The sequence below is a fragment of the Gobio gobio genome (assembly GCF_949357685.1).
Source record: "Gobio gobio genome assembly, chromosome: 14".
NCBI lineage: Eukaryota > Metazoa > Chordata > Actinopteri > Cypriniformes > Gobionidae > Gobio > Gobio gobio.
This window is the reverse complement of record NC_137107.1, coordinates 19,448,198-19,473,028: the sequence shown is the minus strand read 5'-3', so window position 1 is coordinate 19,473,028 and position 24,831 is coordinate 19,448,198. Positions and strand designations below refer to the sequence as shown.

The window sequence follows — 24,831 nt, the reverse complement described above, 5'->3', positions numbered from 1 at the left end:
GTTCCACTTTTGTTCTACCCTGTCACAAACGCCTGCTTGTTTCCCGAACAAAGCCTCTTGAGTTGTCTGGCATGAAAGGACTTGAAGATGGCTGAATTCTTGCCCTCTCCACCCACCCCTTCCAAACGGGAGCCAAATACTTTTGCACTCGCTCTCTCACTTTTCTGTGTTATGATGCCCCCCCCAACCACGAGCTAAATTGGGGCATTCATTTTGGCTGCAATTATGACCACTGGTGGATTTGAGAGATGTAGAGGAGAGAGAGATTGAATGATACAAGGAGGCATTGTAAGGTGGATGGGGGGCTTCTGAGCAGCAGCGCTTAACCTGCATTCTCTGTGTTTGTATAGCTGAAGAAAAAGCAGGTATATGTGGAGAAGGTGGAGCGGATGCAACAGGCTTTAGCACAGCTTCAGGCTGCATGCGAGAAGAGAGAACAGCTGGAGCATCGGCTACGCACTCGACTGGAGAGAGAGCTGGAATCACTGCGAATGCAACAGGTAAGTGATGCACAAGCTTGCCTCGATTTGACCACATTCTGGCGCAGAACTGTTTATCATAACTTTATTTCCAGCGAAAAATAACATTCAGATACATATTTTTGAGAAATATAGGGCTGTCACGATTTCTGATCGAGTACTCGATTAAAAAAAAATCCTTGATTGCAATTAACCCGTGTCGTGTAACCAGCAAAATATCAGAAGTGGTGCATTCCACTGACAAGAATCCTTGAGCCGCATTATCAGACTGTTTTCTAAGGCTGCACAATGTATTACAACCAGTTAAAAACCATAGCATAATGCTATTGTGAATTCACAAAGGCATATATGCCACGTGCGTGCGTCCCAAGAGCGGCTCCGTTCTGCTTCACATGAACCGTTATCATTTACATGCTTCTTTAAATTCCATCTCTTAATATGCTGTGAATTTGGGATGCTTATAACCTCTGTTATTCATCGCAATGTACGCCATTTCATCAGATTTGTAGGGTAAATCATTAATAAACCTACATCAACACAAGAGAATACATCAATATTTTTCCTAATATGCAACTGTTCATCGCGATTGGTTCTGAGTTTGCCTGTTTTTATGTCCACATGTTCTTGTTCAAGAAATTACAGTGGCTGTAGCATTTCTATTGTGAAGAAGTGGACAAATATTAAAGATTAAGTAAACATTTGAATTAAATGTTGTTTGGCCAAACTTGAACAAGGATTTGATCTGCTGCAAAGTGTAACAACACCAGGCCGTTGCCGCCCTCTGCAGGCATTTGTTTTAATACATAATGTACACACAATTATTGTTTATATTTTGTATATTATGTATTTTAACAGTGTTGTTCTATGAAACAATATGATTACTTGTTTTTGATACTTTATTTGAACCAAATATTATTACCTCATTGTTATTGTAAATGTATTTTAAGTCATTTTAAAGGCTTAGGTCTTTGCTTAGGTCTATACCACAAAAAATTATCAGATTAATCGCCAAAATAATCGACTGATTACTTGATTACCAAAATAATCATTAGTGTCAGCCTTACCTTTACCCAGAGCTCAGTTTGAAAACCCTTGTATTAATCTGCAATAAATGCAATGCAACCATTCCCTCTTTTCACACAAATCCATCCATACATGAATGAGTCTCAGTCATAGACACCAAGAGCTCACACTGTCCCTGCAGAGATTATCTGTTTCCCTACGTACCCTCTTTCTGTGTGTCGAATTCTTACTGACCCCTAATCTGGAGGAAAGGTTGCAACTCAGCCTCCTATGTGAATGTGTTTATGTTGAGAGAAGAGGAGGAGGCGGAGTAGTAGGCAGCTGTATTCTTCATTAGGGGCCCAAAAACTGGACATCCTTCCATCTGTGCTGTTCACTCAACCTGGACACCTGAAACAACCTTCAGATGAGTTTAGAATACTTTAGATCAGCGGTACTCATAAGTTAAAGCGTGGTCACATTTGCGAGATTTCGCAGACAAAAAATGGCCATTGTCAATAGTGTAGCAATGTATGAAGCATCGCTCACACAGAAGTCACTTTCTAACCAAGCAGATTGCTGTTTGAAGACATGTTCATGACCAACTTGAACCTGTTGCTATATCAGCATGGGGAAATCCTGTTTAGCTAGCTTGAATGGGAAAAAATAGCTATTTTTAGCCAGAATTGAAGATTTCTTTATTGTTCTTCCTCTCTCGCTCTCACAGAGGCATGGTGGTTCTCAGAACACAGTTGGCCCTGAGTTCAGCTCAGCGGCTCTGATGGAACACCTGAGAGAAAAAGAGGAGAGGATTTTGGCCCTGGAGGCCGACATGACCAAATGGGAGCAGAAATACCTGGAGGAGAGCGTCATGAGACAGTTTGCGCTGGACGCCGCTGCTTCTGTGGCCACACACAGGTACGCAAGTTCACTGCTATACACTAACTAAGACTGTTGTCTAACTAACACTGTAGGAGTTATTTAATATTTCTCAAGAGTATTGTGCTGATAACTAACAGTGAAAATATATTTTTAACGAAAATAGACATAAAATTGAGTTAGCAAAAAAATAACACTAGACTGGAACTATAAAGTGCGCTACAATACGAATGCGTGTTCATTTAGCAGATGCCTTCATTCAAAGTGACTATGAATTATTACAAATACTGAAACTACAGGTGCTGGTCATATAATTAGAATATCATCAAAAAGTTGATTTCACTAATTCCATTCAAAAAGTGAAACTTGTGTATTATATTCATTCATTACACACAGACTGATATATTTCAAATGTTTATTTATTTTAATTTTGATGATTATAACTGACAACTAAGGAAAATCCCAAATTCTGTATCTCAGAAAATTTGAATATTACTTAAGACCAATACAAAGAAAGGATTTTTAGAAATCTTGGCCAACTGAAAAGTATTAACATGAAAAGTATGAGCATGTACAGCACTCAATACTTAATTGGGGCTCCTTTTGGCTGAATTACTGCAGCAATGCGGCGTGGCATGGAGTCGATCAGTCTGTGGCACTGCTCAGGTGTTATGAGAGCCCAGGTTGCTCTGATAGTGGCCTTCAGCTCTTCTGCATTGTTGGGTCTGGCATATCGCATCTTCCTCTTCACAATACCCCATAGATTTTCTATGGGGTTAAGGTCAGGCGAGTTTGCTGGCCAATTAAGAACGGGGATACCATGGTCCTTAAACCAGGTACTGGATGCTTTGGCACTGTGTGCAGGTGCCAAGTCCTGTTGGAAAATGAAATCTGCATCTCCATAAAGTTGGTCAGCAGCAGGAAGCATGAAGTGCTCTAACACTTCCTGGTAAACTGCTTTTTTGAATGGGTTTTGTTTCACAATCTTCTCCAGGGTGCGGTTATCCCTATTGCTTGTACACTTTTTTTCTACCACATCTTTTCCTTCCCTTCACCTCTCTATTAATGTGCTTGGACACAGAGCTCTGTGAACAGCCAGCCTCTTTTGCAATGACCTTTTGTGTCTTGCCCTCCTTGTGCAAGGTGTCAATGGTCTTCTTTTGGACAACTGTCAAGTCAGCAGTCTTCCCCATGATTGTGTAGCCTACAGAACTAGACCGAGAGACCATTTAAAGGCCTTTGCAGTGGTTTTGAGTTAATTAGCTGATTAGAGTGTGGCACCAGGTGTCTTGAAAATTTTAACCTTTTCACAATATTCAAATTTTCTGAGATACTGAATTTGGGATTTTCCTTAGTTGTCAGTTATAATCATCTAAATTAAAATAAATAAATATTTGAAATGTATCAGTCTGTGTGTAATGAATGAATATAATATACAAGTTTCACTTTTTGAATGGAATTAGTGAAATAAATAAACTTTTTGATGATATTCTAATTATATGACCAGCACCTGTATATCAATGAAACTAAAAGCTGTAATTGCTATTAGATACAAATGAAAGTAAAACCATCTATGCATGATTAATTTTAAATTAAATTGAAAATACTGTTCAAAACAACAACAAAAAATTAGTTAAATTTGACTGAAAATCTACCTTTTCTCATCGATTTTTGTGTGTTAATTTCTAACCTGTCCAGAGACACGTCCTCTGCCATCATCAGCCACTCCCCCAGCAGCAGCTACGACACTTCGGTGGAGGCACGCATCCAGAAAGAAGAAGAGGAGATCCTCATGGCCAACCGCCGCTGCCTGGACATGGAGAGCCGGATCAAGAACCTGCACGCTCAGATCATAGAGAAGGACGCCATGATAAAGGTGCTGCATCAGCGCTCGCGCAAAGACCCGGCCAGCAAATTAGACGCCCCGGCCATGAGGCCCTCCAAGTCCCTCATGTCCATCGCTATGGGCACCGGCAGCTCCGGCTCCGGCTCCGGGCTGCTGTCACACTCTCTGGGCCTCAGCGGAAGCAGCCCTATCACAGAGGAACGCAGGGAAGACCGCAGCTGGAAGGGCAGTCTGGGTACGTGAGTCCGGTGTGAAGTGAGAAGTAGATCTGAAATTACTGGGGGGACTGTTTAAGCCTCAGAGAATCCCCAAGTAGCAAAAAAAGTCATAAAATAATACATATTTTTACTAATAATGTGTAGGGTTGGGCATCATTTGAATTCTAACAATTCCGATTCTGCTTATCGATTCCTAATTTTGATTGACATTTAGTCTTATTGCAAAACATTTCATTATAGCTGAATACCATGAACAAAAATCAGCAGACTAAAGAACACTTTTGCCTATAGTGTAAAAATAGCAAAAACAACTAGCCTAACTAATATAAAATAGGTTCACCACGTGGTAATATAATGATTAAATGATCTAGCTTCTTCCACATAGTATTGAGTAAAACCCAACACAGCGGTAAATATATATTAGCCTACATTACAGTTCACACATAGGCTTATCGCCACATTAGTTGTAGTGGGTGACTTACAACAAGCTACCAAACAATAATCGCTAAAATACCGTTTGGAAAAATACATCGGTATCATAATTTTTTTGTCTTTGCTAATTTATTAATAATTCAGCATCGTCTGTATTAAAGAGAAATAAAATCCGGTGTTTAAAGTGAATAAAATAGCCTTGACAGACTACTTACTGGAGTTCTATAACTACTGAAGAATTTTGTTCTCTGGACTTGTGTGTAGGTGAGGTGCATGATGGACCAAACCATTGAGGCAAGAGAGGGGGGACTCAAAATGTTTCTAAACTTAAAACCCATTTTTATTGTTTTACTACTTACACAATTATTTTAAATATATTATTTATAATACACAATGTGTTTTTTAATTATATTTTTAAGGGGGGGACAAAATTTACAGCAAAAATGTTCACAGTGCACCTTTAAAGCGTTGTTTGCAGCGCAATATTTGACCAAAAGGGTAAAAAAATATATATTTTCGTCAGTTATGGCTCATTGGATCTAGCATTCTGCCCACTTTGAATTAGACACAAATAAATAAATAAAAGCGTGACGTTTCTGTGCTCCTGAATGTTTTCTGTGTGTGCTGTAGGATCTGAGTGTCTCATGCGTGTGTGTGCTTCCATGAAAACAGCGCATTAATATAGAACAGTGATTAAACTCACTGGAATTACCTGTGCCTTAAATGGGTTTTTATTGCACTCAAATCATAATTGACTATTCAGACCTGAGATGTGTGTAAGTCTCAACAATCTTTCGGAATGTTTCAGAAATGCAGCAGTGGATCCAAATTTATAAAAGCACAGCTCTGAATTGGTCCATTCACAATAATATTAAACCTTGTATACCAAATGATTAAAGTGGTGAAATTTCACAATATAATTTATTAATGTATCCTATCTATTTGTTGACAGTCTGAATTGTTCCTCTTCATGTTCCAGGTGTTTTACTGGGCCCAGAGTTCAGAGGTGACTCTTTGAGGACAGAGTCCATCTCCTCCTCTCCATCTCCAGTCCTGCCCTCCACCCCAATGCCAGCTGCCACACACTCAAAGACTGGCAGCAGAGACAGCTGCACACAGACGGAGAAGGGTCAGGAGGCCAGCAAGCCGAGCACACCCGCCCTGCAGAGCGTTCCCGGACCCAGCCGGATCAGCAGCCCGAGCCCTGTCTACATACCCGACCGCATCGCCGGTACAGCTCACACACACACACACAAACAAAATCACGTTAAAGTTTGTAAACCTGCGTGTTCTTCAAGTTTTGTTTTCATTATGGGAAACCAACCCAACAACCACTACTGATTGGTTGAATGGCAGTCAGCTGAATGTTTGTCCCGTGAGCCATGGAAAGTTACGGAAAGGAAAAATAGATTGAATGTTCAATTAAATTTTCTTTTTTTTTAATCCAGATTATATTAATTATTCAGTAATACACTGAACATGTGATTCATACATACAGTAGCTTTAATATACTTCTGTGATGAGCATGTTTTTAATTTCAGAACTAAAATAAATGTTGCTAATTTTTTTAGGGGATCATAAAGTAAGAAATGTCAGGGTCCTGATATAGCCTCATTAAAAAAATTTAATTCTTAAAAATGAAACGGTAGTTTATTAGATAAAACAGTAGTATATTTCATTGAAAAAATGCACTGAATTAGTTTTGTTAAAATATAAATATTTCGTAAATATATATCAAATAATATATATTTACTGCATCAAAGTCATGTGATGCACCAAATGTGCATGCAGAGGGGAAAAAATGAAATATCTTAGAGCCCTTTCACACCTACCTTGTTTGATCGGAATCAAAATTACAGGTGTAAAACCTCCACCAGATCACGGTCCGGGCCAAACTGACGAAATTTGGTCCGACGAAAAGAGGTAGTCTCGGTCCGGATCAAACTGAACAAAGGTTTGGTTCGTTTCTAGTGTGAAAGCATTTTCTGTATGGTTCAGACTTTCAGACCATTTACAGGAAGTTCCTGTTTATGTTTAAATATTATAATGTTATTTTTACATTTCATCTAGGCTATATTGATTATGAAAAGTGTAAAGATGGGCAATATGTCAGAAGACAGAAGGTCAGAAATGATTTTGACCACTACATTAAGTTTTGTTTTGTAGAAAGCCTTTCTTTAAAGTGAATTGCGTTTGGTATAAATTGTATCTTAATTTTAATCAACGTTTCATAAGCCAATTGCCTGGATTTAATAAATAAGAAGCAAATAGGCTATAGCAGACATGGAGGCACCGGAGTGATCACTTGCATTGCTCTTGCTCTCATAAATTAAGCGAAACTCAGCAGGCTACTTGCCTCACAGACATGAGACATATGTGTATAGAAAGCTTGAAATGTCCACTTTTAAACGAAACCATTAGAAACTAAAAGAAATAGTCAAGCAATGCGCACTGTTCACTAGTGGCAACGATATGCGTCTGTTCATTCATTCTTGTCAAAGTTACTCGCCGAATTGACAACACGCTGACGTCAGACACACGTCCTAATCAATGTCAAGATGCAGCCCACATAGATGACGACGTCAGGACACAAGTATGTCATGTAAAGTTCTTTAGTGCACTCGTAAAATTGCAATGTGAAACCAAACCAAAACTAACCGAATGTATCAAAACATGAACTTCGTTTCGGACCTTGGTGCAAACTTTCAGGTGTGAAAACACCCTTAATCTCAGATCATGTGGTACGACAAAAAAACGGCATGATATTTATGAATTAATAATATATACACGTGTAAAAATCGTCTTCTACCTTGAATACATTTAAAAACATTTTTGAAAATAATACTGAAGATGTGAACACTCGTTCAAATATGTTAAAATATGTTTGTACTTTTAACTTGGTTACCCCACATTACCTTTTAGGAGACATTCATTTAACCTTTGTTTGAAATAGTATAACGTTTTTCAAAACCCAATGAACTTGGCACAAAACTAGCCTTTTCTTTTCTTTACCTTGACCCATAAACATCTGCATGTGTCTTTGTCTCTACAGATGTGCCAGTGTTTCACTCCAGTACATTAGAGAGGAGATTGCCAGCGCAGTCGCTCCCGCAGCAGAGCCTCCCACCGCAGGACGTGGACAGCGAGATGGTGGAAATACTCATCTGATCACACACACATTGATAAAAGACACAACTCAAAGCAGGTGAAGGATTCCTTCTCTCCGCATTTTCAGATCAAGATTGTCGGGACAGAGGGGATGTTTAGGAATAAACTCTTTACCCAAGTCGGCGAACAACAATATACGACAACATTCACAAGCAACACTTTTTTTGTACAGTATTGTCTGGCTGGACTTTTTCCCTCTCCAGACCCTCGGACCAAATGTACTGCCATTATTTTTTACATTTATTGCACTACTTTATGTTTGTTTTTACTTATTTTTTGGGTATGCAATTGTTTTGTTGTGTATATGGACTAATAATACAAATGTGGCACTTGAGTATTTAGCAAAATGGTGAGTAGCCGAACAGTTGTTACTTGTAAATACTGCATCGGAATACTGTAAAACTGAATGTCGTAGGGCCTTTTTTTATTCTAGGACGCAATGTCTGTACGGCTCGCTCTGTACGGTTCACAGCGCACTGTGTAAGAGCAATGGACCAACAAGCATTCCCCTGTGTGTCCAGGAGCTCAGAAGTATGTGAAAGTATGAGTGACCCAACTGGTTTTGGGTTTGTCTGCGTGAGAGTCTGTAGTTTTCCATTCAAAACTAAGGTCCATCATTCCAGTAGAGCTACAACGGCCACAAAAATGTGCCTTGGTTGAGAGGTACCACACACACCGGACACTTCCAGGTCTGTCCTTTCACAGTTTGGAAATCCTCCAAACCTGTCATTCCAGTCTCGTGGTTGCAAGACAGACATTTAACTCTTGACCAAAGGAATCTGTAGAAAAGACGCAAATTATACGCAATGTTTTAAAGAAGGGCCAAGCAACGATCCTCAGGTTATTAAGAGGATCTAACCCAGGGGTGTCCAATCCTGCTCCTGAAGGGGCCACTGTCCTGCGGAGTTTAGCTCCAACTCCAATTAAACACTCCTGAACCAGCCAATCAAAGTCTTACTAGAAACTTGCAGGTGTGTTGAGGCAATTTGGAGCTAAAGTCTACAGGACAGTGGCCCTCCAGGACCGAGTTTGAATGGTGAACATGATTTCACCAAGTGCAACATGTTCCTGGATCACCATCGTTGTTGATCCTGGAACAACGTTCTAATAAACCAATCAGATTTGAGGGAGAAATGTACAGTTTATGTCAAGTTTAGACTTACAATCTTGCTTCTTCGTCAGTGTTCCCTCTGATTTTAGAGATAACTTATGGGTAGGACTACATTTTCGGAAAGGATTGTTGTTCCAGGATCAACTAATATGTTGATCCAGGAACATGACTTGCTTGGACAATCACATTGACTGAGTTTGGACACCCCCGGTCTAACCTAACTCAAGATTACACGGATCTGTAAATGTGATTCTTCCGTGAAATCAGGAAATCTCTGAAACCCTCTGATTTGACTGCTTTCATAATTTTCTCATGTGCTTCATAGTTTGTGGAATGCTTTCCAAGCGACCTCTGGATCTAAATTTGCGAGATTTTCTGCTTGACGTCAATGTGACGTCTGTTCGATATGTCCGTTTTCATCTGGAACACGTCACATTTAAAGTGTTTGCACTTCTCAACCACATTTCTAAAACGTTCCCTGGCAGATGTTACAACAACATTCAGCCGATTTATTTGTGAACTCACTCGCATTTCTCAGGTGCTTATACACAAACATGACCGTTAATACACAATGCTGTCCAGATGATGCGTGCGTTAACTGGGGTTGTTTGGCAAGATGTCATTTACGCATTAATGAACAAGTTTAAGTTTCTAAAGCAGGTCATCATTTCAAAGAACTCAAAAGCATGTATGAATGACTACACCGTTCTTACAGACCCCAAACTTTTGAGCGGTTAAAACACACTCTGCCCCCTGTAGGACATAAATCATCGAGGTATACAATACCACCTGTTAGCATTCCATTTCCTCTCAAAGGTGTCGTTTTGAGCCAATCAACTGAGCCCTAAATGCCATGTGACTAATGTGGAGCCATTATATGATGACAAGACAAGGCTAAAGAAGTGAGATCCTACATCAACAGTTTCTAGTTAAAAACATTTATTTAAAGGGATGTTTTTACCCAAAAATGAAAACTAGCCCATGATTTACTCACCCTCAAGCCATCCTAGGTGTATATGACATTCTTCTTCCAGATGAACACAATCAGAGTAATATTTAAAAAAAATGTCCTGGCTCTTCCAAGCATTATAATGGCAGCCCAAAATTTGAAGCCCCAAAAAAGTGCATCCATTCATTATAAAAGTACTCCACACACGGCTCCGGGGGGGTTAATAAAGGCCTGCTGAAGTGAACCGATGGGTTTGAGTAAAAAAAAATCCATATTTAACACGTATATAAAATAATCACGCTTTCGGCGGACCGCCTTCTGTATTCAACTTACAGAAAAAGCGAAACAATGTCATTGCATAAACGTTTTGAACTGCGAGAGGCGTTACACTTTCTTTGTAAGTTGAAAACAGTCTGGCGAAAGCTATTTTACTTTATAACGTGTTAAATATGGATATTTTTCTTACACAAACCCATCGGTTCACTTCAGCAGGGCTTTATTAACCCCTGAGCCGTGTGGAGCAGTTATATGATGTATGGATGCACTTTTTTGGCTTTCAATATCTATTAAGCTAGGAAGAGCCAGGGCATTTTTAATATAACTGATTGTATTCGTCTGAAAGAAGAATGTCATACACACCTAGGATGGCTTGAGGGTGAGTAAATCATGGGCTAATTTTCATTTTTTGGTGAACTATCCCTTTAAAATATATTTCCCTGAAAATTAGATTCCTTAGCATTTGATATCATGGAAACAAATTTCACTGTAGTTGATTTGATATTTAATTAATTTTGAAATATGGACCAAATCGAATTCATTTACAAGTAATTAAGTATTTGAGCACAGTCAGTCTCAGTTCAGCACACTGTGTGCCTCGGTACTTGACATTTTGTACACAATCAGTCTTTTCTCTCATTCGCTTGAGATAGAAACTAGTTATTTTCTCTTTCTTCCTTCCTGTCTTTCTGTTTTAAATAAAACCTGAAAACATTTCCAGCATTGTTAGAGCACCCATTGTCAAAACAGTCAACAGCTGGGTATTTAAGACCGTTTCAGAGCACTCATCTAATTTAGGCACAAACTAAGACAATGGACCTAAGAGTGGACTGAGACAAAGGTGGGACAAAATGCTGATAAACATGCACATTACATTTAAAATAGTTCACTGAATACAGAAAAAGAGTTTGCGTTTAACCGTGCTGGTCAGTCTCACTGTGAGGCTTATCTAGTCACACGAGTTGAGATTTCATTAGCACATTTATCAGTTTGTTCCACCTCAAGCCTCAGTGTAGTTATCTTGATGGTCTTGCTACATCTGATACTTCAAAGTTTGAGCTTCTAAAGGAGAATGTGTCGTAGTCCATCTCAGGACGAATTACGAGAATGTGTTTTTGTATTATTTGTATAGCATCTACCCTTTTGTCCCATCAATGGGCATTTTGCGTATTCTTTTCCTCACGAGGAACGTTTTCGTTCATTTCACTAGTATTTGATTCATTACAAATGTCACTCTAGTTGCTGCTTGACAATTCATTTGAATTCAATGGTATTCCCGTTCATCATTTCCCATCTTATCTCATGCAGATGTTGTATAAGGCTTTTCATTTTACTGTTTTTTTTTTTTTTTCTTGGTTAATTTAATTTTTTAATAAACTGATTCAATTGCAGCATTTGTTGTTGTTTTTTTTACAAGCATCTATGCAATTTACTGCACGTTAACATTTAGAGAATGAGGCATCTGAGAATATTACAATTTTTATTATTTTAAATATACATTCATCAGGATAGCAAAATGCATTAAAATGGATGAAGGCTATTCAAACGCCTAATTCGAAGAAAACTAACTATAAATCCTCATATTTATACTTGCATAAAGATTGAGGACCAAGCTTGTAAAGCACGCAGAAAATCTCATTTACGTAGTTTGCCGAATATATAGAATACGAAACAAACTAGCTACTACTAGTCTGACAAAAAGAGCCAACATTACTGAATGACATCATCTGTGAGAAAAACATGCTCGAGTTCCCTCAAATCACTTGTAGACCAAAGTGACCCATGTCACTAGCATGATCACACAACATGTATATGCCTCGTGTCTCATTCAAGTTTACCATATTTGGGATGGAACAAATGTGTCCATGTAAATCACTAGAACACAAATCTGTGCACAGTTTTGTACTTCCCAGGCTCTGCTGCTTGTGTAGTGTTGTCCGTGTAGTGTTTGAGGGCGAGCCGTCATCTGCGCATCCACAGCCAGCCGTTGATCAGACAGGCAGACAGCAACAGAGAGAAGAGTACCAGCTCTGTCTGTCTGCGCTCTGCGTTCTGTCTCTCCAGACCTGCTACCCTCCTGCTCATCTTCACCACCTGAAGCAATCAAACCCAAGCAACAGTACATATGATATATGCCACCATTCAAAAAGGTTCTGTAATATGTTTTTGAAGGAAGTCTCTAACGCTTACCAAGGCTGCATTTATTTGATTAAAAATACAGTAAAAACACTATTATTGTAAATACAATTACACTTTAAAATAACAGTTTTCTGTTTGAATACTTTACAATGTTTTTTTTTTTTCTGTGATGGCAAAGCTGAATTTTCAGCTTCCATTACTCCAGTCTTCAGTGTCACATGATCAATGTTCAACATGGTTGCGCTGCTTAATATTTCTTTGGAAACGAGGATACTTTTTTTTTTTTTTTCTTTAAAAAGATTATTTTGTAACAAATGTTTTTACTGTCACTTTTGATTAATTTAATGCATCCTTACTGAATAAAAGTAAAACATGAAAATAAAAGTTACTAATAATAAACTTAAAAAGCCAAACCAATATTTTATGGGAAAAATAACCAGCTCATAAAGAGTTTTGCTTGTGAATTTTACTACATTTCTGTCCTTTGATTATTGGTTGTTGTTACCAAACATTGCTAATAATTTGGTAATATTATAAACTTGTAATATAATAATAATGATAACCAGTGTTACCAGTGTTAGGGGGTAGTAACGCATTACAAGTAACTCGAGTTACGTAATAATATTACTTTTTCCAAGTAACTAGTAAAGTAACGCATTACTTTTCAAACTTACAACAAAATATCTGAGTTACTTTTTCACATTAATTTGACTGACAGCTCTCCTGCCCCCATGTTGAGAAAAATAAGTGCAGAGGTGTGTGTGTGTGTGTGTAAACATGATGGTTATTGTAGTTCCAGACTAAACGTGAGCATTTATTTATCTCACTTGCACAATAAAGATTCTGTACTCCTCAAAATGAATAAAATCAGTCAAATGCAAAATCAGAGTACTATGCAAACCTCCAATAATTAAATGTTAGATAAAACAACTATTTTTATGCAAAATCTACCTTTATATTTAATTTACCAATGTCTTGCTGCTGACCTTTGATGATGAAAATTACTAGATTTTTTGTTTTTATTGGTAAAACTTTTCTCCTGCATCCTATTCTCCCATTATCCAGAGCTGCGCCCTCTACTGTTCATGCGTGAATTTGTATTTTTACTTCAGCCTGTGGCTTATTTCAATTTTGGTATGAAGAGGTCTTTACCGTTGCACAAAAATATAACTTTTTTTGTCATAAAAAAACAAAACAAGCCCAGCTTAGGTGAGAAAAAGTAACGCAAAAGTAACGTGACGGATTACTTTTCTTAAAAAGTAACCAAGTAACTCAATTAGTTACTTTTTAAGGGAGTAACGCAATATTGTAATGCATTACTTTTCAAAGTAACTTTCCCCAACACTGACTGTTACTCTAGTGACCAAATTCTAAATAACTAGTGGCACACCAAAATATCACATGGTCAATTAATATGGGTCCAAATAACCCATCAAAATTAGTACGTAACAATGCAACATTGTGTCAACAACAGATTTGTATTTAATAATTTGTTACATTTATATAGTGCTTTTCTGGGTACTCAAAGCGCATATAGCTTCTATATTTACATATAAAAGGGGGGAATCTCCTCAACCACCACCACTATGTGCTATTCATAGAATACTAAATATTTTATATTGAAAAATTGTCATCACTTTACTATAGGGTTTCATTTGTTAACTAACAATGAGCAGTACATTTGTTACTGTGTGTATTCATCTTTGTTAGCGTTAGTTAATAAAAATACAGCCATTCATTGGTTGTTCATGTTAGTTCACAGTGCATTAACTAATGTTAACAAATACTTTTGATTTGAATTATGTATTTGTAAATGTTGAAATTAACATTAACAAAGCTTAATAAATGCTATAGAAGTGCAGCTCATTATAAATTCAAGTTAACTAATGTAGTTAACAAATGAAACCTTATTGTAAAGTGTTACCGAAAAATGTATTTTGTAAAACCTCTCTTCCTTATTTTCACATTTTTATTTTTGTGTAGGTTAATTTAAAATTTTGTGTCAAGCATACACCTTTTTATATACATTGCAAATAAAAAACCTGGGTCCATAGAAATGCATTGTTTCTAAGTGAAATGTGAACTTGTGGTCTGTGTGAAGCTCAAGCACTGACCTGTCTGCGGAGCACCATGAACTCGACAGCAGTGCCAGTGTCCTCTTCAGGACTGAGCCAGAACTCCTGCGAGGCACTGTGGGACGGAAAGTGCCGTTAACAAAGACACTTCAACATCTTTCCACCGAAACATACTGAACGCCCTCCCTTCCATCACTGGTTTAACTAATTCAATGGGCTTTCTCAACACTATCCGATATGACAAAAGACCCCGTTAACAACTAAACAAGAAATGTTGGCTTGCTCTAAGGTCGACATACAGCAGGGTTCCACTATTGAATATATGGAAACTGCATGAGCCACTGTCACCTTGTCCTGCTCTGATCAGGTTGAACCTCCACAGCCTGAGAGGGATGGTTTTCTGGATAACCAAACCTTAAAACACAAGAGAGACACCAGGAACCACAGCATTCCACATTGAACATGATTTTCTGAATAAAATCCATTCGAAATTATTAGAAAGGGGAACTAAAAGCTCAAAGCTTTGTTAGTTGCTCAGGTAAAGCAAAAGAAGTGAATCCAATCAAAGCCCAAAGCTCTGATGCAAATCTGCAGGCATGAAAGTGCACCAACTCTAAAAGCCAGACGGGAAACCGAATTGATGCAGTTCCAACAGAAACAACTAGGCAACATGGGATCAAAGGTCAAAGCTGAAGGCTGAATATCGCAGGTTAGCAGGAAGGGGAAAGGCAGGGCGTGCAGGATGAGAATCCGTGCGTCACCTTGAGGAGTACTTTTTGGTGACCGTCTGGAGGAGTTTCTGAGACGCCTGCTGGCCCAGCTCCTTGGCGGCCTGCAGCATGCTCTGTGGGGACAGCAGGTTGGGTGGGATGGAGGATAGCCCCGGGGGCTTTGGCGGGGACGGGTCTGTGCGCATGATAGATGGATGTCCAACACTGCGGCTATTGCGGACAGGGCAGGAGAGGTACGGAGAGGTGCACCGCTGTTATTTAAAGCCTGATACTAGAACAGCTGTAATACACAAACCTGATTTGTACAAGTTTGTGTCTCATCAGGTAAATGAGCATCTCCTTCAGAGTAGAAGGTGATGCGAACTGACCAAATGTAACAACCAATCTCTCCTGCCCTCTAGTGGATGTTAAGTGGTAGTGAGGCGTGTATATAAAGGCTATGAAATGAACACATACTCTAGTACTTATCTGAATATTTTGTAGTAGGGTAGCCGACAACGAAATACATTTAGTCCTGGTTTCACAGACAAGCCTTAGATTAAGCCAGGATTAGGCCTAAGTAAATGTGCCTTAGACAAAAAACAGTACGGGTGTGCATCTTGAGACAAAACAATAACACTGACTTATTTTAAGAGATGCCAGTGCAAGTTGCTTTCAGTTAAAACAGCTCAAACATGCATTTTAGTCTAGGACTATCTTAAGGCTTGTGATAGCAATCTTTCCTTTGAAAGCCACGTTTCTGGCATCTGTAAAACCGCATTCTTCCATCTTAAAAATATATTTAAATTATGACATATGCTCTCTATGCAAAATGCAGAACCGATAGTTTGCACGTTCATTCAAGGCTAGAAATTATTGTAATGCTCTGCTGGGTGGTTGCCATGCACGCTTAATAAATAAACTGCAGCTGGTCCAAAACACAGCAGCTCGAGTTCTTCGTAGAAACAGGAAGTATGACCATTTTAGCCCGGTTAAACATCACATACGTACATACATATTCAAATCTTGCTAATGGTTTAGCTCCCCTGTACCTGAGTGAGCTCTTACCGCATTATACTCCTTCACGTCTATTGCGATCTCAAAATTCTGGCCAGTTGATAATACCTAGAATATCAAAATCAACTGCAGGTGGTCGATCCTTTTTCCCATTTAGCACCTAAACTCTGGAACGGTCTAGCATTGTTCGGGAAGCAGACACACTCTCATCAGTTTAAATCTATACTAAAAACACATCTGTTTAACCAGGCATACACATAGAACATTATCAATTTCTATTACTCAAATTAATTAAATGATTGTTATGCTGCATTAACTAGGTCAGCCGGAACCAGGGAACACTTCCCATAACAGCTGATGTACTCGTTACATCATAAGAAGAATGGCATCTACGCTAATATTCATCTCTCTGTTTATCCCGAGGTTTACAGTAGTCTGTCGGATCCAGGCCGTATCCAGATCAGATGGTGGACCTGCGCCTAGACACGACCAATCTCTTCCATTCATTTCCTATTATCACTGTAAAGCTGCTTTGAAACAATCTGTATTGTAAAAAGCACTATACAAATGAAGATGACTTGACTGTGAAACCAGGGGCTCTACTTTAAAAAAAATCACTGTAGGACCATTTAAAAAGAACTAGCAAAGGTAAAAGTGGTGAACAAAACAGTGAAATGCGTGTGCGTGCGTGCGTGTAGTATGTACAGTGAGGAAAATAAGTATTTGAACACCCTGCTATTTTGCAAGTTCTCCCACTTAGAAATCATGGAGGGGTCTGAAATTGTCATCATAGGTGCATGTCCACTTTGAGAGACATAATCTAAAAATTAAAAAAAATCCAGAAATCACAATGTATGATTTTTTAACTATTTATTTGTATGAGACAGCTGCAAATAAGTATTTGAACACCTGAGAAAATCAATGTTAATATTTGGTACAGTAGCCTTTGTTTGTAATTACAGAGGTCAAACGTTTCCTGTAGTTTTTCCACCAGGTTTGCACACACTGCAGGAGGGATTTTGTCCCACTCCTCCACACAGATCTTCTCTAGATCAGTCAGGTTTCTGGCCTGTCGCTGAGAAACACGGAGTGGAGCGCCCTCCAAAGATTCTCTATTGGGTTAAGGTCTGGAGACTGGCTGGGCCACGCCAGAACCTTGATATGCTTCTTACAGAGCCACTCCTTGGTTATCCTGGCTGTGTGCTTCGGGTCATTGTCATGTTGGAAGACCCAGCCTCGACCCATCTTCAAAGCTCTAACTGAGGGAAGGAGGATGTTCCCCAAAATCTCGCAATACATGGCCCCGGTCATCCTCTCCTTAATACAGTGCAGTCGCCTTGTCCCATGTGCAGAAAAACACCCCCAAAGCATGATGCTACCACCCCCATGCTTCACAGTAGGGATGGTGTTCTTGGGATGATACTCATCATTCTTCTTCCTCCAAACACGTTTAGTGGAATTATGACCAAAAAAATTCTATTTTGGTCTCATCTGACCACATGACTTTCTCCCATGACTCCTCTGGATCATCCAAAAGGTCATTGGCAAACTTAAGACGGGCCTGGACATGTGCTGGTTTAAGCAGGGGGACCTTCCGTGCCATGCATGATTTCAAACCATGACGTCTTAGTGTATTACCAACAGTAACCTTGGAAACGGTGGTCCCAGCTCTTTTCAGGTCATTGACCAGCTCCTCCCGTGTAGTTCTGGGCTGATTTCTCACCTTTCTAAGGATCATTGAGACCCCACGAGGTGAGATCTTGCATGGAGCCCCAGTCTGAGGGAGATTGACAGTCATGTTTAGCTTCTTCCATTTTCTAATGATTGCTCCAACAGTGGACCTTTTTTCACCAAGCTGCTTGGCAATTTCCCCGTAGCCCTTTCCAGCCTTGTGGAGTTGTACAATTTTGTCTCTAGTGTCTTTGGACAGCTCTTTGGTCTTGGCCATGTTAGTAGTTGGATTCTTACTGATTGTATGGGGTGGACAGGTGTCTTTATGCAGCTAACGACCTCAAACAGGTGCATCTAATTTAGGATAATAAATGGAGTGGTCATTTTATAAAGGTCATCAAATAAAGGTCATTTTAAAGGAAAACTAACAGGTCTTTGAGGGTCAGAATTCTAGCTGATAGACAGGTGTTCAAATACTTATCATTACACTAATCATACATTGTGATTTCTGGATTTTTTTTTTAGATTATGTCTCTCACAGTGGACATGCACCTACGATGACAATTTCAGACCCCTCCATGATTTCTAAGTGGGAGAACTTGCAAAATAGCAGGGTGTTCAAATACTTATTTTCCTCACTGTATGTATGCATATATATATATATATATATATATATATATATTAGTGCTGTCAGTTAAACGCGTTATTAACGACGTTAACGCAAACCTATTTTAACGGCGTCAATTTTTTTATCGCGAGATTAACGTTCTTTTTGGTCTAACAAACTTTGTAGTTTTTTCACATGCTGTTGCAGCAACTAGTAACGTTAGAAAAACTACAACACCACTCCGGATGTAGCTAGACCGGAAACAAAACATCAGGCACGCTGCGGCTGCCCACACTTGTTTGGGCCATTAAAAGAGTAGACGTGGATGGCAAGCGTGAGACGCCGAAATGAGAAACGTATTATGCCATGGTTTAACTCAGGGGTCTTCAACTAAAAGTGCTTGTCTTGAGCGCTGCTTTCTGCTCTGATGGTGCATTCACACCGGACGCGAATGAAGCGTTTTGCGCGAGTGATTTAAGTCAATGCAAAGACGCAAATAGACATTCTGCGGCGCGAATTAAGCGGCTTGCATGTCGCGTCATTCGCGTCCGGTGCACCTGCATGCTTGACCGCGCGTCTGGGTCTGAACGCAACAGTGAGCATTGCAACGTTAACTGTTTCATTAGCCTACGTCAAAAGGCTTCGCGGTCCGGATTTGGACCGGAGTCCGCTAGTTGGCGACCCCTGGTTTAACTGCACTATAGGCGGAGTCCTAGTTTACCTTGCATGTGCACTTTGTAATTTTATTTTGTATCACCCTGTTTTGATCCCTTAGAAAGGGCTGTTGAAGGGGCTGTTTGTGCAACAAAGTATTTTTTTCACCCTTTTATTGATGGACAGTGTTACATTGTGTGAGCGATTATTTGCTCCAAGTGTGAATGACTGCTTCAAGTGAGAATGTTGGTGTGAAATCGAACACTACAGTATGCCAATGTTGTTTTCAATAAAACAAACATTTGAACAAAGCAAGCCGATCCACTTTTCTATGTTGATAAGAGCATTAAAATAAGAAAAAATAATGGGACAAAAAGAAATCAAGGGACATTTAGAATAAATAAAAATGTGCGATTAATTGTGATTAATTGTGAGTTAACTATGGCATTAATGCGATTAATCGCGATTAAATATTTTAATCGTTTGACAGCACTAATATATATATATATATATATATATATATATATATATATATATATATATATATATATATATATATATATATATATATATATATATATATATATATATATATATATATATATATATATATATATATATATATATATATATATATATATATATATATATATATATATACACATACATACATACATATACACACACACACACACACACACACACACTATATTGCCATATATTGGGACACTTATATAGCCAGTAATGGGACACAGGTGTTCCAATCACTTCCATGGCCACAGGTGTATAAAATCAAGCACCGAGGCATGCAGGCGCTTCTACAAACATTTGTGAAAGAATGAGTCGCTCTGAGGAGCTCAGTGAATTCAAGCGTGGTACCATGATAAATTGCCACCTGTGCAATAATTTCCTCACTACTAAATATTCCACAGTCAACTGTTAGTGGTATTATAACAAAGTGGAAGCAATTGGGAACAACAGCAACTCAGCCACAAAGTGGTAGGCCACGTAAAATCACAGAGCGGGGTCAGCGCATGCTGAGGCACACAGTGCGCAGAAGTCGGCAACTTTCTGCAGAGTCAATAGCTACAGACCTCCAAACTTCATGTGTGCTTCAGATTAGCTCAAGTACAGTGCATAGAGAGAGAGCTTTATGAAATGGGTTTCCATGGCCGAGCAGCTGCATCCAAGCCTTACATCATCAAGTGCAATGCAAAGCGTCGGATGCAGTGGTGTAAAGCACACCGCCACTGGACTCTAGAGCAGTGGAGACATGTTCTCTGGAGTGACCAATCATGCTTCTCTGTCTAGCAATCCGAGAACGGTACTTGCCTGACTGCATTGCACCAAGTGTAAAGTTTGGATTATGATGTGGGGCTGTTTTTCAGGGGTTGGGCTTGGCCCCTTAGTTCCAGTGAAAGGAACTCTTAATGCTTCAGCATACCAAGACATTTTGGACAATTTCATGCTCCAAACTTTGTGGGAACAGTTTGGGGATGGCCCCTTCCTGTTCCAACATGACTGCGCACCAGTGCAAAAAGCAAGTCCATAAAGACATGGATGAGCGAGTTTGGTGTGGAGGAACTTGACTGGCCTGAACAAAGTCCTGACACCAACCCGATAGAATACATTTGGGATGAATTAGAGCAGAGACTGTGAACCAGGCCTTCTCGTCCAACATCAGTGCCTGACCTCACAAATGCGCTTCTAGAAGGATTGTCAAAAACTCCAATAAACACACTCCTAAACCTTGTGGAAAGCCTTCCCAGTAGAGTTGAAGCTGTTGTAGCTGCAAAGGGTGGGCCAACCCCCAAATCCATATTAAACCTTATGGATTATTAAAGTCATTAAAGTCCCTGTGCATGTAAAGGCAGGTGTCCCAAAACTTTTGGCAATATAGTGTTGTACATACATACACACACACACACACACACACACATACACCAATGCACTTTGATTCTGGTCAATCGTATTTGTCAGCTTCTTTGTAAAAGACAGATCACTATAACTCTATAATGATTATTTTAATATTTGATTCACACTAAGAGCTTAAACAATGAACTGGACTTACGAAGACTGGGAGTGGGGTGTTTGTCTGGAGTGTGTGGGGGTTCCAGGCGGGGTTCGACCGAAGGCCTGGTCACTATAAGACCTTCGCAGTGGACTCTGTGAGACATGACAAGAAATATCATGGAATGGAATGGAATGAATCCCTTCATGGTCCTCATTGGCATTTATATACTATATTTTGTTAAATGGCTCAAAAGTTATCCTGGAACCTTTAAATAATTTTTACACCTAACATTACATAAAAATACAAAAAACTGTGATTGTTCAGTTTCCGTGTTTGTCAAACGAGCATGCTCTTCTGTCGAAGTGAGAAGATCTTGGCCAGAATAAACTGAAATTTATGAACCTTTTGGAATTTAGTCAAAGGTCTGGCTGCGAGGCTACGTGAGACTACCTGGACAGGCTCTCTCATGAACGCCTCCCTGTCCCAGGACCCGTGCTGCAGGTCCCACATTGATGATTTGTTTTTGGAGAAGAGAGGTCGTGGACTCATATCAGGAGCATCTGTTAAAAAAAAGTGAAAGATTTAAGTTTAAAGTTTGGAATAATTAAGATTTTATGTTTTTGGAAGTCTCTTATGCTCAGCATTTATTTAATTAAAAATACAGTAAAATCTGTAATATTGAGAAATTAATACATATTAAAGGGGTCATGAATTGAGAAAGCAAGTTTTCCTTGATTTTCTGACATGTAAGAGGTGATTGTACTATTAAATATCCTGCAAGTTTCAGAACTCAAAACTTCCTCGTTAATCTAAAAACAGCTTTTATTGAAACCAAGCTGCCAGAATGACTAGTTTCGGATTTCATCAGATTATGACGCAATAGTGCGACAAAAGACCCGAACAAGATCAATGCCTACTTCTACATCATTGCTTCTTTAGCCCTGCCAACCAATTTACACATCATGCAGTATTAAATGCAAGATGAATGCAAAACAGCATATATATATATATATATCATATAACATTAAGAAAGCGTGGATGGAGTTCCAGTCAGATCGCACCAGTAAAACGTTTCATTTTACTGCGGATCCGTTTTTAAACAAGACAGTTTGGTGCAGACTTTTCAGAGAGACTGAAAATAAAGGATGATGCAGTGCCGACTACAATGGATTCGACAGTAATATCACAACACACAAGTGTGAGTAACAGTAGCCCCATTTACATGCACACTTATGTCATTCCGATTAAAATCATTCTGATTGAACGATTCTGTGGACAGTTTACACCAGACGTTATCTAAACCGATCTGGTGTTGCTGTAAGAAACACCTCAGAAAAATGAATTCTTCTGTCAGGCGCAGTTGAAGTAGAAAGTGCCTGGGACAAACGCTGTCAGATGAGATGGCGTAGCAAGGCTATGTCTGTGTCATTATTCTAACGTTATCTTCATAACTTGATACGAAATAAAAAGTTTAACACTTCAGAAAAATATACTTTTCCTCTCGTCAACATTATAGCCTCACAGAAGGACGTACACACAAAGTAATCGGATCAGGTCGTTTACATGGTGGAATTTTTCATTTGATTGGTTCACGGAAAGTTTATCCCACCCCTCTCAAACCGGTTACATTTTCATTCGGTTTGGACTTTTAAACCGATTACAGTGCTCCATGTAAATGCACCTAATGTTTTTACCATGAGTCTGATATAAAAAATTTGTATACAGTAGCGTCACAGTCAAACTGTTCTTTCCTTTGCTTCTGATTTTTGGGGTTAATGCAAGGATTATCAGATACGGAAAAAATCAGCGTTGTTCCGTATCTAATAATCCAACACATTAACCCCATAAATGGCAATAAAGGCTTTTGTTATAGGTTTGAGAACAACAGTGTGACAAACTATGGTACATTCATTCACAATTCTGTTTACACAAAACACTAAATAATTTGTCAATTATAACTGTAACTCAGTACTTAAAACTTTATTTGGTGCTAAAAGCTGATTTGGTATTCAATTATTATTATTGGTGCTCAAATATTAACAATGGTTCTTATTATAATAAATGTTGAAAACAGTTTTTTTTCTGCTTACATTTGTTGTGGAAACGGTAAAAAAAAATTTTACAGTTGAATTAACATTTCAATATTTCTTTGTTAAATCTTGCCAAACTTTTGAATGGTAGTGTATCACGGTTACAAAAAGAAAAAAAGTTGACACACCACAGCTCCATAAATTAAAAAAATATTGTTGTGGCGTGCCAATTTTTTTATTCTTTTTTTGTGACGGAGTACCCTTTGTTGAGCTTTTTGCCTGCTGGATATGCACATACTTTTCATCTAATTCTTCTTAGTACATCACCGTTTCAACAAAAATATTAAGCAGCAAAAACTGTTAATATGATGATTACAAGAAACGTTTCTTGTGCACCAAATCAGCATATTAGAATAATTTCTGAAGGATCATGTGACACTGTAGCTGAACATTTGCCATCACATGAATAAATCAAATGAAAAATATTTTTAGTCATTTTAAAATGTAATAATATTTGACAACACAACTGTTTTACTGCATTTTGATCACATAAATGCAGCCTTTGGGGAGCATAAGATACAACATTTTGTTTTTAAAAGAGTTCAAAACTTATTTCAAACTTTTAACAAAGTGTATGTGTGCAACACTCATATATCTGACATGTGAATCATTACTGATCATAGTTTAAAAACTATGATCAATTTGAAAAATACCTGTTAAGGCCAGTCTGTCAGGTATGTGCATGCTGTAGGAAGCAGACAGATCTTCAGGTCTTTGGTCTGCAGGTTCGTGCGCGTGACGCGCTGGCCCGACCCTCAGCCGCTCGGGCACGCGCATCCTCTGGCTGATGGCCTCAGTGAAGTACGGGTCACGCTCGCGCATCGGCTGACCGTCACCAAAGTATCCCGTAGATGTCATAACTACCTTAATTCCAGTAAAGAGAATTAGACTAGCCGCATTGCTCAACATCAAATGTTAAGCTGCGTTACGTGAGCAAAACAAACACACGGACTAAAATACAAATATAAAGTCGTGGTAAGTAGCAAATATTCAAAATAGGGGCAGCTTGCTGGTTGTTATCTATTAAAAGTGAGCGGTCTGTGACCCATGTATGTTCAGATAAAGGTCAGCCATCAAAATCACTCACTCATGACCTACAGTCTCCTATAGACGAGGCTAGGTAGTTTAAACAGTTCAGGTAACTTATTTCTATATACCAACACGCCGGTCCGAATATAAAAAGACACTTGTTGATTAAGTTACAGCTCGTGGGGCTAAATTTGTCAACTCATACATGGTAATAATGTGTCCACTCGGTCTAAACGGTTTGGTTTCGGTTTTCCAGCCAGATCTTTGAACAGCTAATTACCAGTAATACATTTAAAGGCAGACCGTTCAAGTCTTTGTGGCTTAATATAAACACTTCTTTAAACTTTAAACAAACTGTTCAACCCACCTTCATGCAGCTCACGACGACTGACGTAAGTGACGTCTTATTACTGCGTGCAAAAGTGGGCGGTGCTTTCCTTTTTCAATACTTCGACCGCGGACCGC

The 24,831-nt window shown here is 38.9% G+C and overlaps 2 protein-coding genes across 14 annotated transcripts in view; one reads left to right on the top strand and one right to left on the bottom strand.

Moving 5' to 3' along the window:
• amot (angiomotin) overlaps positions 1-11,750 on the top strand; it is a 19,531-nt gene extending 7,781 nt beyond the window's left edge. Inside the window, exons 7-12 of the mRNA XM_079835728.1 lie at positions 351-500; positions 2,209-2,399; positions 4,059-4,441; positions 5,836-6,087; positions 7,909-8,373; positions 10,739-11,750. Coding sequence (XP_079691854.1) covers positions 351-500; positions 2,209-2,399; positions 4,059-4,441; positions 5,836-6,087; positions 7,909-8,024 — 1,092 coding nt within the window. The 3' untranslated portion in view covers positions 8,025-8,373; positions 10,739-11,750. The remainder of the gene's footprint in view (positions 1-350; positions 501-2,208; positions 2,400-4,058; positions 4,442-5,835; positions 6,088-7,908; positions 8,374-10,738) is intronic.
• LOC307137795 (mitochondrial fission factor homolog B-like) lies at positions 11,715-24,790 on the bottom strand. 13 transcript variants are annotated; one of them, XM_079835736.1, is made up of 8 exons: positions 24,734-24,780; positions 23,991-24,197; positions 21,698-21,807; positions 21,305-21,399; positions 15,336-15,515; positions 14,923-14,988; positions 14,614-14,689; positions 11,730-12,454 (listed from the first exon to the last, which is right to left on the bottom strand). In XM_079835736.1, the coding sequence occupies exons 2-8, from the start codon at positions 24,193-24,195 to the stop codon at positions 12,323-12,325; spliced, it is 864 nt and encodes a 287-aa protein (XP_079691862.1). In that variant the 5' UTR covers positions 24,196-24,197; positions 24,734-24,780; the 3' UTR covers positions 11,730-12,322. The 13 variants fall into 13 exon arrangements, 11 of the variants coding, with proteins under 11 accessions (XP_079691857.1, XP_079691862.1, XP_079691855.1 ...); XM_079835729.1 differs by having other exon boundaries at positions 11,732-12,454; positions 21,650-21,807; positions 23,991-24,201; positions 24,734-24,790; XM_079835739.1 differs by having other exon boundaries at positions 11,732-12,454; positions 15,336-15,418; positions 21,650-21,807; positions 23,991-24,201; positions 24,734-24,790.
• Positions 24,791-24,831: the final 41 nt, after the last annotated feature.

Coding starts and splice junctions, on each gene's coding strand:
- LOC307137795 (XM_079835729.1), bottom strand. Junction 21,400..21,649: donor CTTTGACTAAATTCCAAAAG/GTTCATAAATTT, acceptor CATGTCTCACAG/AGTCCACTGCGAAGGTCTTA. Junction 12,455..14,613: donor TCATGGTGCTCCGCAGACAG/GTCAGTGCTTGA, acceptor TGATTGCTTCAG/GTGGTGAAGATGAGCAGGAG.